General features: G+C 41.6%; 1 protein-coding gene across 6 annotated transcripts in view; it reads right to left on the bottom strand.

Moving 5' to 3' along the window:
• Nucleotides 1–11,207: 11,207 nt before the first annotated feature.
• Nucleotides 11,208–20,000, bottom strand: part of LOC127434621 (DNA topoisomerase I, mitochondrial-like) — a 26,572-nt gene continuing 17,779 nt past the window's right edge. For all 6 annotated transcript variants that reach the window (XM_051687489.1, XM_051687488.1, XM_051687490.1 and 3 more), the window contains 2 exons: nt 13,235–13,384; nt 11,208–11,447 (listed from right to left, as the gene is read on the bottom strand). In XM_051687489.1, coding sequence (XP_051543449.1) covers nt 11,345–11,447; nt 13,235–13,384 — 253 coding nt within the window. In that variant the 3' untranslated portion in view covers nt 11,208–11,344. The remainder of the gene's footprint in view (nt 11,448–13,234; nt 13,385–20,000) is intronic.

The raw sequence follows: 20,000 nt of genomic DNA, 5'->3' as shown, positions 1-20,000 counted from the left end.
TACCGCAAAAAATAGAGAAAAACAAGAGGAAAAACAGCTGGCTGCTGTTAAATATTCAATGGCAGACTGCCACATGACAGAACCTGAAAATGAAAGCAACACACACACAGTGAACATGTTAAAAAACTTAGATTTTTATGCTCCCAAGTTTTTAACTGTTCCGTTGTCTGTCAGGGGGTCGTGAGACGAAAGACTTGCAAAATGTGCATTGTTTTGGTCAGTGTTGGTTAAGTTATTACTTAACTAAGACTACATCCACATTTATCCGAAAAATTTGGAAACAGGGTTTTTGTTTTGAAACGCTCTCCATCCATATAGTTTTCCAAAAGTAGCTTGTTCACACCAAAATGTCTGAAAACACTTAAATCCCCTTATTGCGCATGCAGGAAAAGCAAAACAAAGGGTGTTTCTCAAATTTACGAATGCAGAGAACAGAGTTGCGTTCCTATGAAGACCAGTCTTGTCAAGCTAAGTCTTGCTGAACGAACTCGGAAGGACCGGTGGACGCAGAACGCATCTATTGCAAGTTCTGAGATGTGCTGCGATCTTCCTGTTGCACAATTAACCATCATAGCACATTTGAATCCAGTGAGAGAACCGCTGGCATTATCACACCAGTGAGGTTTTGCAGGACTAGTGACACGTTAAAGAATAAAGTCTGTAAACACTTTTCAGTGTTTTCTCCATGTGTTTATTACTATATTAAAATGATGCCCAACAATACAACCAATGTTGACGGAGTATAAAGACTCTCACGAGGGGGTCTGGGTATCTCAGTGAGTATTGACGCTGACTATCCCCGCTGGAGTCGCGAGTTCGAATCCAGGGTGTGCTGAGTGACTCCAGCCAGGTCTCCTGAGCAACCAAATTGGCCTGGTTGCTAGGGAGGGTAGAGTCACATGGGGTAATCTCCTCATGGTCGCTATAATGTGGTTCTCGCTATTGGTGGGTGTCTCCGCGGTGTCATGCACAACGAGTCACATGATAAGATGCGTGGATTGACGGACTCAGAAACGGAGGCAACTGAGACTTGTCCTCCACCACCCAGATTGAGGTGAGTAACCGCGCCACCACGAGGACCTACTAAGTAGTGGGAATTGGGCATTCCAAATTGGGAGAAAAGGGGATAAAAAAATATACATATTTTTATAAAGACTCTGACGAGACACCAGACTTTCTCGAGTTTACAGAGGGAAACTCTTGAGGAAAAAACTAAACGATAAATGTCCTTCGCCTGCCACCGTAGTACCAGGTTCTTGCCCACAAGTCACCATCCGATGCATCATCGATATTCGGCCTGATCAAGAACACATCTGGATAATTTTATGCATTCTTGGATGATGACATCGAGTGAGTCCATGAGAACATAAGAACACAATAGAATGCATATTGAGAAACAGCTAAAAATGTCTGAAGCGTGCCCTGAAACACAATTGTCCTCGTATACCGTCGCCAGACTGCAATTCTGAGTAAAATTCCCATTGGTTTTGTAAGGAATGCAGTGTGACGGTTGTAAAAGTAACATCTTTAACAATGGCATCAAAGACACAACACCACCACTACAGCATGGGCTGCCGTCTTGATTGTTGTGGGTTGAATGGATCACATGACTGCATCACATGACAACAAATACATAATAGTTTTGGAATATCTCAAGTTTTCCCAGTCCACAATTTAATGCAAATTCTGCATTTTCAAATGTATCCACTTGGGACAGCGTTTTTGAAAAGCTCAATTTTACCTGGACAAAAATGCTGTTCCATTGACTATGTTTACAAGGACACAAGAAAGCGGCTTATTGTGAGAAAATGGCGTTCCCGTTTACATGCACTGTATAAGCTGTGTACTCTTTACTCCTGTATACATGTGGCTTGGTCAGTGAGCAGTTTTCTCCACAGCAACATCATTTCCCCATGACACTTGTGTAAATAACAAACATGGCATCTGAGGAAGACTTTGCTTTATTTCCAGATATTCCAGAGTTGTTGCTGTGCTTGTTTCCTTCACTTTCTGTCACGACCTGCAGCAGAGTTGCGCTGCAATAGTGGGGCTTCCCTCTTACGTCTAACTCTGTGATTCCCCCGATGTACAAGCGCATACATGAACGTGAGGGACAGTCGATATTTTACATTGATGTGTATAAGTGGGAATAGTTTATAGAGTATGTGCTTTTCCCACGGTACTCCCAGAAATGTCTGTTCACGCACATGCGCACTCCTCAAAAACCTGTAGGTACGGCACTTAAGCATTTACATGGCTACATTAGATGCAATTTCTGGGAGAAAACCCAGGTGTGTTAAACCGCTTTCACTTAATCCCATAATTGGAAAAAAGCATTCTCATTGTCATGGCGTTACAGAATGCCACTTTCTGCAAAAGCCCTCATTTTCTTAAGTGCATGTAAACATGGTCAAAATGCCAAAACTTAGAGAAAAAAATGCATTTTCAAATGTATCCAGATTAATGTGAATGTAGTTTAAAATCAGATTACTTCATGGGATAAGTAATCACATTATTATTGCTTGTAATTGTAGAGCAGAGGAAGGCGGGGCCGGGCTGGAATGACGCACGCCCGGTCCCCAATCAGCCTGATGGGGCGCGCGAGGGATAAAGGCGGCCGGGGACGACAGTTTCGAGACAGAGAGAATTACAGGCAGCTGTACTGTGTGTGTGTTTATGGTTGTGTGTTTTTGTTCAAGTTGATCATTAAATTATTCTCAAGCTCTTATAAGTTCTCAAGCCGGTTCTCGCCTCCTCCTTTCCCTCGAGGGATTCCCGTTGCAGAGTCCTCGAAACTGCCGTCCACCCAGGGGAGCGCCACTGCCATCCGACAGGGGACGGAGTAGCCCGACCACCCGGACACGGGAATGGCCGCCGTCCCCGAGGAGAGTGGGGACTGGACTCCCCGACCGCCTGGAGCGAGGGAGCCGCTGCCAGTGGTGGAGGAGTTCCCTGCCGTCCCCCGGGAACATGGAGGGGTCGAGAGAAGACCACCGTCCGCGGGGGGAGGAGGGAAGTGACTCCCCGGCCGCCTGGAGTGGTAGGGCTGCTGCCAGGGGCGGAGGAGTGTCCCCACGGGACGCTGGGAACGCAGAGGGGCGTTCTGTCTGCTGGGGGTCGGAGGTCTGACTCCGGTCCGCCCGGGGAGGAGCAGCTGCCGTCCGCCTGAGAGGGTGGAGGACTGATCGAGGACCATGCGATGGCACATCAGAGAACCGGTGAGTTTCTTTTCCCCTCTCTCCTCTCTCTGTCACTCCGTGTTGGCCTTTCCCTCGCCTATTTTGTGTTGTTGTTGTTTTTCCCCTCCTGTCTCCTCCCAGGTCGAGGAAGGCGGGGATGACCCGCTGGCAGTCAGGGCACAAGGCACGCCCCCCAGAGAGGAAAGGGGGGATGTACGTCATGCCGGGGGCTCCCCGGCCTGAGGCAACGCCGGGAGGAGTGTAGAGCTAAGGAGGGCGGGGCCGGGCTGGAATGACGCACGCCCGGTCCCCAATCAGCCTGATGGGGCGCGCGAGGGATAAAGGCGGCCGGGGACGACAGAGAGAGAGAATTACAGGCAGCTGTACTGTGTGTGTGTGTTTATGGTTGTGTTTTTGTTTAAGTTGTTCATTAAATTATTAAGTTGTCAAACCGGTTCTCGCCGCCTCCTTTCCTTGAACCCCCTTACAGTAATTTACTTACAAGTTACTATTTCATGGATGTTTGTTCTTACGTTTCTCCCTTACAGTAACTCGCACACCCTTCAGCTGTCACAGAATTATGAACAATATGAAGATAAATCATGTTTTAAAAGTTATTTATTATAGAAATACCCAAGTCATGTTCTTTGAAAGTCAGTAACTGTAATCTGATTACAAGAATTTAAAATGTAATGCGCTACATTAAGTTTTTGACTAAGAAGTAATTACATTACAGTAACTAATTACTTTGTAACCATGTTTTACCCAACACTGGCTTTGGTGGTCTCATTAACGGGTAGTTTTAAACTGTATCCCCCTGCAGTAGCAAAAAAAGTTTTAGCTTGATTAATGATTTGACTGAGGAAAGTCTGCTGCACGCCTCCAGTTACATTCTCATTTGCACAGTATAAAATAATTGCGGAGGACACCAGCAAACGGATATTCATTCTGTTCATTTGGGTCTCACGTGCGAGAGTAATCCTCAGGATAAACAGTGGGAAAAATCCTTGCTGGGAATGTGTGTGCCGCAGCTGAGCCGAGTGATTACTGGCCGAGAGAATCGAGGACTCTACAAGTACAAAAGAAAGATGAAGAGCTTTTGCCAGATGGAGGAGAATTACAACCTGCACACAAATCCAACATCTTCCTCAGAAGGTCAATGTGTTTTTCACTTCTTGGTAAATATGAAGAAGAAAATATGACAGGACTTGTTTGCCCTTGGTGTGGATTTTGTGAAAAACAACCATTTTATTCTGGTTGAATTTAGTTTGTGATGATGAAATGTTGGAGAATAAACATGCTTTTGAGTAGAAACTTTTGGCAAACTGACACGTTCTGCAGTGTGACATGCTAAACACCATCTGAAACTAAGCAGATTTTACATTTACATTTGTTCATTTAGCATTTTATCCAAAGCGTCTAACAAAACGAGGAAGGATACAACATCAGCAATTCATCATAAAGGAGACATTCACAAAGTCTTGTCTGAAAGTTTAGACAGTTATACAAACACAGACAGACAGATAGACAGAGAGAGACGTTACACAGACAGATATATAGACAGACAGACCATTACACAGACAGATTTATAGACAGACAGACGTTACACAGACAGACAGACCGTTACACAGACAGACAGACAGATGTTACACAGATAGACAGACCGTTACACAGATAGATAGATAGACAGACCGTTACACAGACAGACAGACCATTACACAGACAGACAGATAGACAGACATACTGTTACACAGACAGATAGATAGACAGACATACTGTTACACAGACAGATAGATAGACAGACATACTGTTACACAGACAGACAGACATACTGTTACACAGACAGATAGACAGACAGCCATACTGTTACACAGACAGATAGATAGACAGACATACTGTTACAGACAGATAGACAGACATACTGTTACACAGACAGATAGACAGACAGACATACTGTTACACAGACAGACAGATAGACAGACATACTGTTACACAGACAGATAGACAGACAGACATACTGTTACACAGGCAGATAGATAGACAGACATACTGTTACACAGACAGATAGATAGACAGACAGACAGATAGACAGACATACTCTTACACAGACAGATAGATAGACAGACATACTGTTACACAGACAGATAGATAGACAGACAGACAGATAGACAGACATACTGTTACACAGACAGATAGATAGACAGACATACTGTTACACAGGCAGATAGATAGACAGACATACTGTTACACAGACAGATAGATAGACAGACAGACAGATAGACAGACATACTGTTACACAGACAGATAGATAGACAGACATACTGTTACACAGACAGATAGATAGACAGACATACTGTTACACAGACAGACAGACAGACATACTGTTACACAGACAGATAGATAGACAGACATACTGTTACATAGACAGATAGATAGACAGACATACTGTTACACAGGCAGATAGATAGACAGACATACTGTTACACAGACAGATAGATAGACAGACATACTGTTACACAGACAGATAGACAGACAGACATACTGTTACACAGACAGATAGATAGACAGACATACTGTTACACAGGCAGATAGATAGACAGACATACTGTTACACAGACAGATAGATAGACAGACATACTGTTACACAGACAGATAGATAGACAGACATACTGTTACACAGACAGATAGATAGACAGACATACTGTTACACAGGCAGATAGATAGACAGACATACTGTTACACAGACAGATAGATAGACAGACATACTGTTACACAGACAGATAGATAGACAGACATACTGTTACACAGACAGACAGATAGACAGACATACTGTTACACAGACAGATAGATAGACATACTGTTACACAGACAGATGAACAGACATACTGTTACACAGACAGATAGATAGACAGACATACTGTTACACAGACAGATAGATAGACAGACAGACAGATAGACAGACATACTGTTACACAGACAGACAGACATACTGTTACACAGACAGATAGATAGACAGACATACTGTTACACAGGCAGATAGATAGACAGACAGACAGATAGACAGACATACTGTTACACAGACAGATAGATAGACAGACATACTGTTACACAGACAGATAGATAGACAGACATACTGTTACACAGACAGACAGACAGACATACTGTTACACAGACAGATAGATAGACAGACATACTGTTACACAGACAGATAGATAGACAGACATACTGTTACACAGGCAGATAGATAGACAGACATACTGTTACACAGACAGATAGATAGACAGACATACTGTTACACAGACAGATAGATAGACAGACATACTGTTACACAGACAGATAGATAGACAGACATACTGTTACACAGACAGATAGATAGACAGACATACTGTTACACAGGCAGATAGATAGACAGACATACTGTTACACAGACAGATAGATAGACAGACATACTGTTACACAGACAGATAGATAGACAGACATACTGTTACACAGACAGATAGATAGACAGACAGACAGATAGACAGACATACTGTTACACAGACAGATAGATAGACAGACATACTGTTACACAGACAGACAGACATACTGTTACACAGACAGATAGACAGACAGCCATACTGTTACACAGACAGATAGATAGACAGACATACTGTTACACAGACAGATAGACAGACAGACAGATAGACAGACATACTGTTACACAGACAGATAGATAGACAGACATACTGTTACACAGACAGATAGATAGACAGACAGACAGACAGACATACTGTTACACAGGCAGATAGATAGACAGACAGACAGATAGACAGACATACTGTTACACAGACAGACAGATAGACAGACATACTGTTACACAGATAGACAGACATACTGTTACACAGACAGACAGATAGACAGACATACTGTTACACATACAAATAGATAGACAGACATACTGTTACACAGACAGATAGATAGACAGACATACTGTTACACAGACAGACAGATAGACAGACATACTGCTACACAGACAGATAGATAGACAGACAGACAGACATACTGTTACACAGACAGATAGATAGACAGACAGACAGATAGACAGACATACTGTTACACAGACAGATAGATAGACAGACATACTGTTACACAGACAGACAGATAGACAGACATACTGCTACACAGACAGATAGATAGACAGACATACTGTTACACAGACAGATAGATAGACAGACATACTGTTACACAGGCAGATAGATAGACAGACATACTGTTACACAGACAGATAGATAGACAGACAGACAGATAGACAGACATACTGTTACACAGACAGATAGACAGACATACTGTTACACAGACAGATAGATAGACAGACATACTGTTACACAGACAGACAGATAGACAGACATACTGTTACACAGACAGATAGATAGACAGACATACTGTTACACAGGCAGATAGATAGACAGACATACTGTTACACAGACAGATAGATAGACAGACAGACAGATAGACAGACATACTGTTACACAGACAGATAGATAGACAGACATACTGTTACACAGACAGATAGATAGACAGACATACTGTTACACAGACAGATAGATAGACAGACATACTGTTACACAGACAGATAGACAGACAGACATACTGTTACACAGACAGATAGATAGACAGACATACTGTTACACAGACAGACAGATAGACAGACATACTGTTACACAGATAGATAGACATACTGTTACACAGACAGATGAACAGACATACTGTTACACAGACAGATAGATAGACAGACATACTGTTACACAGACAGATAGACAGACATACTGTTACACAGGCAGATAGATAGACAGACATACTGTTACACAGACAGATAGATAGACAGACAGACAGATAGACAGACATACTGTTACACAGACAGATAGATAGACAGACATACTGTTACACAGACAGACAGACTGTTACACAGACAGATAGATAGACAGACATACTGTTACACAGACAGATAGACAGACAGACAGATAGACAGACATACTGTTACACAGACAGATAGATAGTCAGACATACTGTTACACAGACAGATAGATAGACAGACATACTGTTACACAGACAGATAGATAGACAGACATACTGTTACACAGACAGATAGACAGACAGACATACTGGAAATGCTTGATTTTTCTGAAGTAGTTATTTTGAGTAAGCATCCTCTTCATTTGTTACGCATAAAAGCATCTTGCTGTCTCAACATGATTTGCATTAGTTGACCAATTGTGCCCTATATCTATTGCCCCGGTATCTACACCATATCACTTTAACCCCCCTGGGGGCTTTTACCCAAAGTGAGGGGTAAACGGCTCCCTCACCACCTTTTTTAAAAACTCAATTTGAATGGAAACAATGATTTCTTTTCACACAAATGATGTTGCTCCATCAATATTCAATCAAATTAAATACATATTTTTGATCTTGATGCATTTTGTGACCAGAAAAACTTACAGAATCATATTTTACCTGCTATAAATTCAATTGTTTCTGCACTTTATTTCATTCAGGATCTTTAGGGATGTTAGAATCAAGAGTGAACATAATAATCTGCCTTTAAAAGTGGAAGTTCCAGATGATTACAGTGTTTTTAATCTCAAACTCTGTCTTCATAGTTTCATTAAAGTGCAGTGCTTTTATAAAGAAACGCAAACTCTCGAGGGAATAAAATCTTGGACAAAAGGATGACGCCACACTTGCTTGTCCTTTTGTTCTCTGAACATAACGTGCCTTTATTGACTAAATAAATCAGCACTTTATTTGTTTCTCATGTCAAAAACGCCTCAGAAGTTTCATTTAACAGCTGCATTCATCGACTCTGTATGGAGTTAAAAACAAAGTGCCAATCATCGACGCTGTGGCAGAACTGTGGGAGAAATGGAGTTCAGTGTTTCCTGCTATTCTTCAGGAAGTGATGAGGAGATCTTTAATGTGGTAGAGTGAGTGAACAAACCGCTGCTCGTCCAGATGGGGCTCACGGTGCTGGAGGAATCAATCTGCTGTGCTGCATAAATACAGCCAGTTTATCAAGAAAAGGAGGAACGAGTTGAAATAATTTTTTGTGGTAATCAACATCATGCCACAAATGCATCATCAATGCATCATCACAGTCTGTGAAAAGGGTGCATTATGGAGCCAAGCACCAAATGGACATGATTAAGCAATAAAAGACAAAATATAAGGAATTTCGTCAAAAGGGTGTGTTGTATTTTACAACATAGAACAGCTTCAAATGCTCCAACTAGTTGAGAGTCAATGCACAAAATGTAGCTATCACATCAAACCGGTTAGAAATGATTCAAACCAAGTTTTGTTTTAATATGCAAAACCATTGCCAATACACTGATCCAATTCCTAATTGCCATCTTCACAGTCAGCTACGTTTGTGCTTTACTACAGAACGATTTCAGAATTAATTTGGTTTTTTGTGGCTTAGTCTGAAGATCATCTGTGCAAAAGCTCAGTAGCTCAGTGGTAAAGACGCTGGCTACCACCCCTGGAGTTCGCTAGTTTGCTAGTTCGAATCCCAGGGCGTGCTGAGTGACTCCAGCTAGGTTTCCCAAGCAACCAAATTGGCCCGGTTGCTAGGGAGGGTAGAGTCACATGGGGTAACCTCCTCGTGGTCACTATAATGTGGTTCTCGCTCTCGGTGGGGCATGTGGTGATTTGAGCGTGGATGCTGTGGAGAATAGTGTGAAGCCTCCACACGCACTACGTCACCGTGGCAACGCGCTCAACAAGTCACGTGATAAGATGCGCGGATTGACGGTCTCAGACGCGGAGGCAACTGAGATTCGTCCTCCGCCACCCGGATTGAGGCAAGTCACTACGCCACCACGAGGACTTAGAGCGCATTGGGAATTGGGCATTCCAAATTGGGGAGAAAAGAAAAACAAATTCACGATAGCAGCCCATCCAGAGGGTGGCATTCAAACCCAATGGGTTCAATGAATTCGACACGTCCTATGTTTGTCGTCATAATCTTTCATCAAAATCGAATAACTTGCTCTGCCTCTGAAACAACTTTCCTTTTCAGATGATATCATCAATCATTTCACACCGTCCCATCAATTCCACATGAAGAAAATCAAGTCATTTTATCTTCTTTTAATTAGAAAACAATGTCACGTTGAGGTAATATTTGGACTGTGTCCAGTGTTTCATGTTGACTATATAATAAGGGTCTTTACATCTTTGTTGCTTGATCCCACAGATATTTTGGTGGTCTTGGGAACATCTGATGAAATCTGTTTGAGGTCTGAATGTATTTGAACATTCAAGATGTTTCATAGACAACAACACGTGTAATAATGTACACAAGAGCATTTTCTGTGCTAAACTGTGTTTTGTTGCAGCTTTAGGAGACAACATTAACTGAACACTCCTGCAAACAAACTAAAACGCACACTGTAAGAGTTTTCCTTTATTCCGAACTGTTCCCTTCAGCAGCAGCTCAAATCCTGTCAGAGAAACTCTAATCCCGCTGAAATCCCTCTGCAGTCTCCAGCCATGAACGCAGAAGTGTCTCACTCCTTAATGATGACACTGTGTGAAAGTGAGACGAGTGAATTGTGTGATACATCTCTTTGGTTTCACATCAGTCATACGTGCAGTAAACGTCTCCCATGAGATCTGTAATCCCTCGGCAGTGACTCTAACACGGCGGCCATCGCGTTGACATTCCGAACGGCACCTTCGCTCTCATTTAAAGTCACCAGGTGGAAGCGCCTGATCAAATATTGAAGACATACTTTAAAAAAAAAAACTCCTTCAGTATTTTGATGTCACTTACGTGCTCATATTAAAATGTTTAAGCCTGACAATGTCTGAAATGCAAACTAGTATCACTTATCATCTGCACATAACCACATTTTCTTTGATTTCAACACAAGAATACTGTCGTTTTTATCTTTACAAGCACAAGACTCATAAATGGCAGCTGTCACTCAAACTAAAGTCGCAGGATCTCAATTTAACATGCAAGGAAGAACCGAAATAGAACAATTAGATTTTACTAGAGAAGTTTTATCATTTTACACAACAGAGAAAATTAAAAGCACACAACACAAATAATGAGTATATCATTCAACCTGTAGAAAATAAAGAGAAACACATATTCTCAGAGGTGTCATTGTGAGGCATCAGAACTGGAAGTGCTCCTCCGTCACGTGAATGGCCCAGGCGAACTTGTCCCTCTGGGTTTTGTTATAGATTTTTTCAATGGGGACGTGATGTTTCTTACACCTACCAAAAAACATCAGATTAAAGCGAGTCTCGTCTACTGACTTCCTGCTCTGAAACTGATATACAACTGTTCAGTAGGGCTGGGTATTCATACAGATTTCCTGATTCGATTCACAAACTTTGAATTTGATTCAAATTCACATGGGTATATTTCAGTCCTAATGCTGTAAATTATACAGGGGACTTTCTAATCGGGTACATCACGAAAATATTCATTTCACACATTTTATCAGCAGTTTTCATTATTTTGGTCATATTTTTGCTTTGTAAAAATGTACAAATTTCATGTATTCCATCAATAAGCATGAGGTCTTGAAATTGCATATATTGTGTTACATGTTTGTTAACATGCATAATTTGAACTATTTCAACCGTCCAAGGACACATTGGAAAAAACATTGCCACTGGCTAGTCATTTTTAAGTTTTTACATGTAAGCATAATGCAACTGAAAACTGATAAAGATATTAAGCAAACTGGGATGGGGTGTCTTCACATTTATAGTTTTCATATATACTTTCTGATATGACCTAACGCACTACAGTATGTGAAATAGTGTATTTTATTTAATCATTATGATGACATTTAAGCTTTTTAAAAATATAAAAAATTCCACATTCTATCAATATACATGTCATCAAATTTTAAACAGTGACAGCTCGTATCATTATTATATATGGAATTTTATGTCAACTACACATCTTTAAACACAAAATTACTTTACATTTAAGGTCATTAAAGGTTAGCACCATAAAATGAAAACACAAATCCACATCTACATTTAAAGCTGAAGTATGTCATTTCTGCGCCACCAAACACAATTGCAAAAATAGATTTTTTTCAAGAGCTTTCTGAATACTCCCCCCGTCTACCATTGGTCAAACAAAGAGATAGCCCCGCCCACAACTCACGCTATTGGTCGAGTAACGTCGTTGGGGTGGGTCGAAGTGGGTTGCTCAAAACTGTTATAGGAGACAGTATTTCAACACAGAATAAGTTACATCAGCTTTAAGTGCTACTTTATTAAAAGTACTATTAAAACAAAACAAAAACACACTTGGTTAATGGAGCAAATGTCACCAAAACCCCCTATATCAAAGCTGTAGGAGGCTATTTGTAAGTTCTTTAATATTTACAGTGTTTGACAAAGTTAAAATATTTCAGAATGTATGATTGTGTTTCTAAATATCTATATATTTACACATTATTATACAGTGTTACATGTTTGAACAAGTGCTAAAACTGTACTGTCCCTTTAAGACTACAGGCAGTTCAGCGTTTGTTTTGTTTGAGCTCATATTAACGAGAGTGAAGTCACATGGCTTCTTCATTACAAATAAATGTTTTCATTTTCTATTCTGTAAAGAACAGAAAGGATATTAAAAGAGACACGGTTCAAGGACAAATGGATTGTGTGGATCTTGTCTTTGGACACACAAAACGTTTCCTCTCAACACGCAGTGAAATGATCTCGCTGTTGAACTTCTTCATCACTATACTACTCAATCACTGCGGAGTGAAATATGAATGTTTACCAGCCAGTGGAGAATCACAGACATGTTTAGTCGCACAGCGTGAGTGAGATCGATCTTGGGATTTAGAACTGATATCGATATTGTTCAAATGAAGATCGCAATACATCGGAAAATCGTTATTGTTACCCAGCCCTAATATTAAAGCCACTGCAGTAAGACTTTATCATCATTAGTACTAACTGTCGTTTGTCATTTTTAAGAAATGTCAGTCAGTGTACAGTACACGTGCTTGTGTGTGTTCATCAGTAGTTACCAGGCCACAGTGATGCGAGGGTCCAGATAGTTGAGTTTGGACGTGCCCAAAGCGATCACCTTATTCTCCTCACGATCAGTTTCCTGCAGCTGTAGCTTCTTCAACTGTTCACATAATCTCTGAACCATCTTCTCCTTCTTTTCTACCAGCCTGAAGAGAGAGAGGTCCAGTTTACACCTGGTACAAACATCCATCACAGGTGATACAATCCCAACGGTCAGGTGAGACCGTCTCTGAATGTGGTTCAAGTACTGTACTTAGATTAAACGTTTTGGTCACGTTGGTGCCCTGTATCATGAAGAAAACTCAGTATTTCAGGATTGGTTTTAGTTGGACAACACTCAACAAACCCAGTGAGGCTTCATTAGGGTTACACTGGTTATCAACTTCATCTGTCATCTCAGAGTTTGATCCAGGGTTTATAATTAGTTCGTCAGCGCGTTCACATGAATGAATGACGTTTGCGGTGTGGAAGGAGAGAAAAAGCGATTTATGTCTCATTTACTGCTCCACTAAAGATCACTATGAAAACGCTGAAGATATTCCACAGCGGGAAACACCACTAGAGCTTGAGACAGCGAAACTAATTCTGAATCTATTTAAAATATATAAACAACTGATATATCACTGTGAAAGTGAATTTAGATACACTGGTGGCCAAAAGTTTGGAATAATGTACAGATTTTGCTCTTATGGAAAGAAATCGGTACTTTTATTCACAAAACTGACATTCAACTGATCACAATGTATAGTCAGGACATTAATAACATGAAAAATTACTATTACAATTTGAAAGGAATGCAACTACTTCAAAGAGTTCTCATCACAAAATCCTCCATGTGCAGCAATGACAGCTTTGCAGATCCTTGTTATTCTAGCTGTCAGTTTGTCCAGATACTCAGGTGACATTTCACCCCACACTTCCTGTAGCACTTGCCATAGATGTGTCTGTCTTGTCGGGCACTTCTCACGCACCTTACAGTCTAGCTGATCCCACAAAAGCTCAATGGGGTTAAAATGCATTACACTCGGGGGCCCGGGTATCTCAGCGAGTATTGACGCTGACTATCACCCCTGGAGTCATGAGTTCGAATCCAGGGTGTGCTGAGTGACTCCAGCCAGGCTTCCTAAGCAACCAATTGACCCGGTTGCTAGGGAGGGTAGAGTCACATGGGGTAACCTCCTTGTGGTCGCTATAATGTGGTTCACTCTCGGTGGGGCGTGTGGTGAGTTGTGCGTGGATGCCGCGGAGAATAGCGTTAAGCCTCCACAGACCGCTAGGTCTCCGTGGTAACGCGCTCAACAAGCCACGTGATAAGATGTGCGGATTGACGGTCTCAGATGTGGAGGCAACTGAGATTCGTCCTCCGCCACCCGGATTGAGGCGAGTCACTACGCCACCACGAGGACTTAGAGCACATTGGGAATTGGCCATGCCAAATTGGGGAGAAAAAAAAACTGAAACTGGTGTTGAGCGGGTAGAATTCAATGAAGCTGTCAGCTGAGGACATGTGAGGCGTCTATTTCTCAAACTAGAGACTCTGATGTACTTATCCTCTTGTTTAGTTGTACATCTGGCCTTCCACATCTCTTTCTGTCCTTGTTAGAGTCAGTTGTCCTTTGTCTTTGAAGACTGTAGTGTACACCTTTGTATGAAATCTTTCAAAGCATTGTATAGCCTTCATTCCTCAAAACAATGATTGACAGACGAGTTTCTAGAGAAAGCTGTTTCTTTTTTTGCCATTTTTGACCTAATATTGATCTTAAGACATGCCAGTCTATTGCATACTGTGGCAACTCAAAAACAAACACAAAGACAATGTTAAGCTTCATTTAATGAACCAAATATCTTTCAGCTGTGTTTGATATAATGGCAAGTGATTTTCTAGTACCAAATGATCAATTTATCATGATTACTCAAGGATAAGGTGTTGGAGTGATGGCTGCTGTCTAGATTTGATCAAAAATGACTTTTTTCAAATAGTGATGGTGCTCTTTTATTTTTACATCAGTAATGTCCTGACTATACTTTGTGATCAGCTGAATGCCACTTTGGTGAATTAAAGTACCAATTTCCATCCGAAACAGCAAAATCTGAACATTATTCCAAACTTTTGACCGCTAGTGTAGGTCCACAACAAGAACACATAGGCATTTTCATTTTAAAAGTTTTGATATTAATTGAAATCATAAGCTCTGTGCCATTTAACACTATTATAAATTCATAATAAGACCTACAGTATTTGTTTGTTCTTTCTAACAACATGACAAGCAATAAAGAAGCATTTGGTGTGCTAATGTGCTTTTATTGCACTTCAAGTGAAATAACTTTTTCACAGATTTATTTTAGGTTTCTTTTTTCATATATATACTTTATGGCAAGTGTGGGTAACTGATTAAACCATTCAAGTGTCTTTAACCTCGTGCGACCCACGTCCATATGTGTGGACGTTGTATTTTGGCTTCACTATACGCAATGCATAATTTAAATTAATTTAAACGAACTGGACACTGTTTGCAAGACTCTACATTGTCATGTAAGGGTTAAACCTCTATGTTTTTTGATTGAAACCTGTTTGGTTGTAAAGAGTAGAGTCTCTAGTTTCGTTTGATATGCCGCTTTAAAAAATCCATTAATTTTTCATGTGTCAGCACGCTGATAAACATGATGTCCACACGCGTGGATTGAGACATTATTCCCCCAAAAGTAAAAATAAAAAAACATGTTCTTCATTAAACAGCTGATTTTATGGATTTCCAAAACTGTTTCTTTGAAGTGCGCTTTAAATTGCATCAGAGATCGGTCACTTTGCTTCCATCTGATTGGTCCAGTGTGTGTGTGAGATATGTGATCGAGAACACCTGACCCGGAGCAGGTTAGCACAAGTTACTATGGCGATGAACCCCGATGAAAACCTACCAAACTTACTGATACTGAGAAATCAGACTTTTCTTAAACCAGTGTTAATGTCATCAACGAAATGACTGCCGAAAATGTTCACTGATGAAGGTTTTTTTTTTATTATGTCAATGATAATGAAGATGTGATAAAAAAGATAATTGCTGATTTTAATTGAAACATACTGACGAAAATATGTCAAGAACATAATACTGCAAGATATTAACAGTGCACAAACAAGCGGGGGGTCTGGGTATCTCAGCGAGTATTGACTCTGACTATCACACCTGGAGTTGTAAGGTCGAATCCAGGGCGTGCTGAGTGACTCCAGTCAGGTCTCCTAAGCAACCAAATTGGCCCGGTTGCTAGGGAGGGTAGAGTCACATGGGGTAACCTCCTCATGGTCGCGATTAGTGGTTCTCGCTCTCAATGGGGCGTGTTGAGTTTTGCGTGCATGCCACGGTGGATGGCGTGAAGCCTCCACACACGCTATATCTCCGCAGTAACATGCTCAACAAGGAGAAAAAGGGGAAAAATCCCCCCCAAAAAAGTGCACAAACAGAAAAAGACACATCTAGAGAAACATCTGTTTTTAGAAAAAGAAAAATCTAGAAATGTTTGAATAATCTATTATCCAATAATCCAGAATGTTGAGCTGTGTGAACAGAAAGAGCTGAACATCAGCAAAATGAAGCGCTTTACTAACAGCTTAATTACCTCACTCAAACACATGACACTAATACTATAACCACAGCATACACTATATTGACAAAAGTATTCGCTCATCTGCCTTTAGACGCATATGAACTTAAGTGACATCCCATTCTTAATCCATAGGGTTTAATATGACGTCGGCCCACCCTTTGCCGCTATAACAGCTTCAACTCTTCTGGGAAGGCTTTCCACAAGGTTTAGGAGTGTGTTTATGGGAATTTTTGACCATTCTTCCAGAAGCGCATTTGTGAGGTCAGACACTGATGTTGGACGAGAAGGCCTGGCTCGCAGTCTTCGCTCTAATTCATCCCAAAGGTGCTCTATCGGGTTGAGGTCAGGACTCTGTGCAGGCCAGTCAAGTTCTTCCACACCAAACTCGCTCATCCATGTCTTTATGGACCTTGCTTTGTGCACTGGTGCGCAGTCATGTTGGAACAGGAAGGGGCCATCCCCAAACTGTTCCCACAAAGTTGGGAGCATGGAATTGTCCAAAATCTCTTGGTATGCTGAAGCATTCAGAGTTCCTTTCACTGGAACTGAGGGGCCAAGCCCAGCTCCTGAAAAACAACCCCACACCATAATCCCCCCTCCACCAAACTTCACAGTTGGCACAATGCAGTCAGACAAGTACCGTTCTCCTGGCAACTGCCAAACCCAGACTCGTCCATCAGATTGCCAGATGGAGAAGCGTGATTCATCACTCCAGAGAACGCGTCTCCACTGCTCTAGAGTCCAGTGGCGGCGTGCTTTACACCACTGCATCCGACGCTTTGCATTGCACTTGGTGATGTATGGCTTGGATGCAGCTGCTCGGCCATGGAAACCCATTCCATGAAGCTCTCTACGCACTGTTCTTGAGCTAATCTGAAGGCCACATGAACTTTGGAGGTCTGTAGCGATTGACTCTGCAGAAAGTTGGTGACCTCTGCGCACTATGCGCCTCAGCATCCGCTGACCCCGCTCTGTCATTTTACGTGACCTACCACTTCGTGGCTGAGTTGCTGTCATTCCCAATCGCTTCCACTTTGTTATAATACCACTGACAGTTGACTGTGGAATATTTAGTAGCGAGGAAATTTCACGACTGGACTTGTTGCACAGGTGGCATCCTATCACAGTACCACGCTGGAATTCACTGAGCTCCTGAGAGCGGCCCATTCTTTCACAAATGTTTGTAGAAGCAGTCTGCATGCCTAGGTGCTTCATTTTATACACCTGTGGCCATGGAAGTGATTGGAACACCTGAATTCAATTATTTGGATGGGTGAGCGAATACTTTTGGCAATATAGTGTATATGTGATATAACAACTTATATCTGCACAGACAATGACCATGTTTACATGCACTTAAGAAGACGGTTTATTCCAGGGTTTTTGCAGAAAGCGGCATTCTGAAACGTCATGTAAACAAGAACGCTGATTTCCTCACGCCGTTTAAGAGATTAAGAGAAAGCGGTTTAACACACATGGGCGTATATGTGGTCATGTAAACACAACAGTGACGTTCCTGCAGGTTTTTAAAGAGTGAGCATGTGTGTGAACAGACAAGAGTACAAACATCATAGAACGGAGCCCAACAACAACTCAACACAGCGGAAAGAATTCAACATTTCTGGGAGTACACTATATATAAACTATACCCAATTATACACACCCATATAAAATATCGACTGTCCCTCATGTTCACGTATATCCGCTCGTTCATTGGGGGAATCCCGGAGGGAAGCCCCACTATTGCAGCGCAATTCCGCTGCAGGTCGTGATAGAAAGTGACGGAAACAAACACAGCAACAACTCTGGAATATCTGGAAATAAAGCAAAGCAGCAGAGAATAAAATACCAAAGTCTTCCTCGGATGCCACGTTGTTATTTACACAAGCGTTGCGGGGAAGTAATGTTGCTGTGGAGAAAACTGCTTACTGACCGAACCGGATGTATAGGCGAGAAAAGAGTACACCTCTTAAACAATGCATGTAAATGGGAACGCTCTTTCTGCAGTAAGTGGCTTTCTGGTGTCCATGTAAACAAGCTCAACGAATCCAATGAACAAGTGTACTTGTACCAAGTTACGCGCTAGTCAGCTTGTTAGTTTCCGTAAAAACGCACTACACACTGTCAAAAACGATATACGGAGACGGAGCACATGTATTAAAATGAGTGGGAGAAACCGGAACTGGAAAAGTTCCACCTTACAGGTAAAAGAGCCAATCACCTTTAAAAAAACAGACATCGCCTGTCAGTTAACTCGAGAACACACATGCGCATTAGCCGGACCAGCCAGAAAAATTCAGTTTGTTAGTGTAATCTGAGATAAAGCAGCACAATATATGATACTGTTGCTGTCAGATTTAACTGCTGATTTGAAATATGTTCTGTGATCGTAATCCTGACCAAATGTTTCTTGAGATTTCGGTCTTTTCCCATTCAAGTTGATAGGAGCTGCACTTTTATGCTGCTTGTATACATAGAAAATATCCACCTGGGAGCGTTCCAGAGATGGTCTAACTGGCACTTTTCCACTGCACGTTACGGTTCGACTCGACTTGCTTTACTTTTCTGAGCTTGCTTTTCCACTGCAGTTTAGTGCCACCTCAATGTGGGTGGGATTATAGGCTGATCGTCATATTTGCGCCGCCTCTACTGCTGTGACATCATCTTAAACGCGACACAAACGTTACTGACCATAAACAATAACACGACCGCTAGCTGTTAGCTACTAGCTCATTGTGCTGCATAAAGCAGATGTTGCATTGTGATTTTACACAAGTGTAACAGTTAAATTGGCCTGGTTGTTTTAGAAGCAAGCTTTCCAGTAGCTGGTCAACTAAATAAAGTGAAGCTTTCAAGCAGAATATAGAGTTAACGTAACAAAACATACCATCCTCCATCATGGACTCCAACAACGCCGAGTCCAGGGCACTCTCCCTCCCATTGCTTGCCGGTCTATTGCCATAGATAGCGTCCATTTGGTCGAACCACTTCCACTTTCTTCTGTTTGAAGCACTCCGGCTGTTGTGGTCCTGGATGGTTCTGTAGTCACTTTTACATTTTTTTTAACTTTTCCCTACACTGTTGGTAGATCCGGTGGTAGCTGTGTGCGGTCAGCAGCTGAGACACTTCCTGAAAGACTTTTTCGTTTCGCTTCGTTTCGTT

The sequence above is a fragment of the Myxocyprinus asiaticus genome, chromosome 44 (assembly GCF_019703515.2).
Source record: "Myxocyprinus asiaticus isolate MX2 ecotype Aquarium Trade chromosome 44, UBuf_Myxa_2, whole genome shotgun sequence".
NCBI lineage: Eukaryota > Metazoa > Chordata > Actinopteri > Cypriniformes > Catostomidae > Myxocyprinus > Myxocyprinus asiaticus.
The sequence above is the reverse complement of the archived record's forward strand: the minus strand, read 5'-3'. Positions and strand labels throughout refer to the sequence as shown.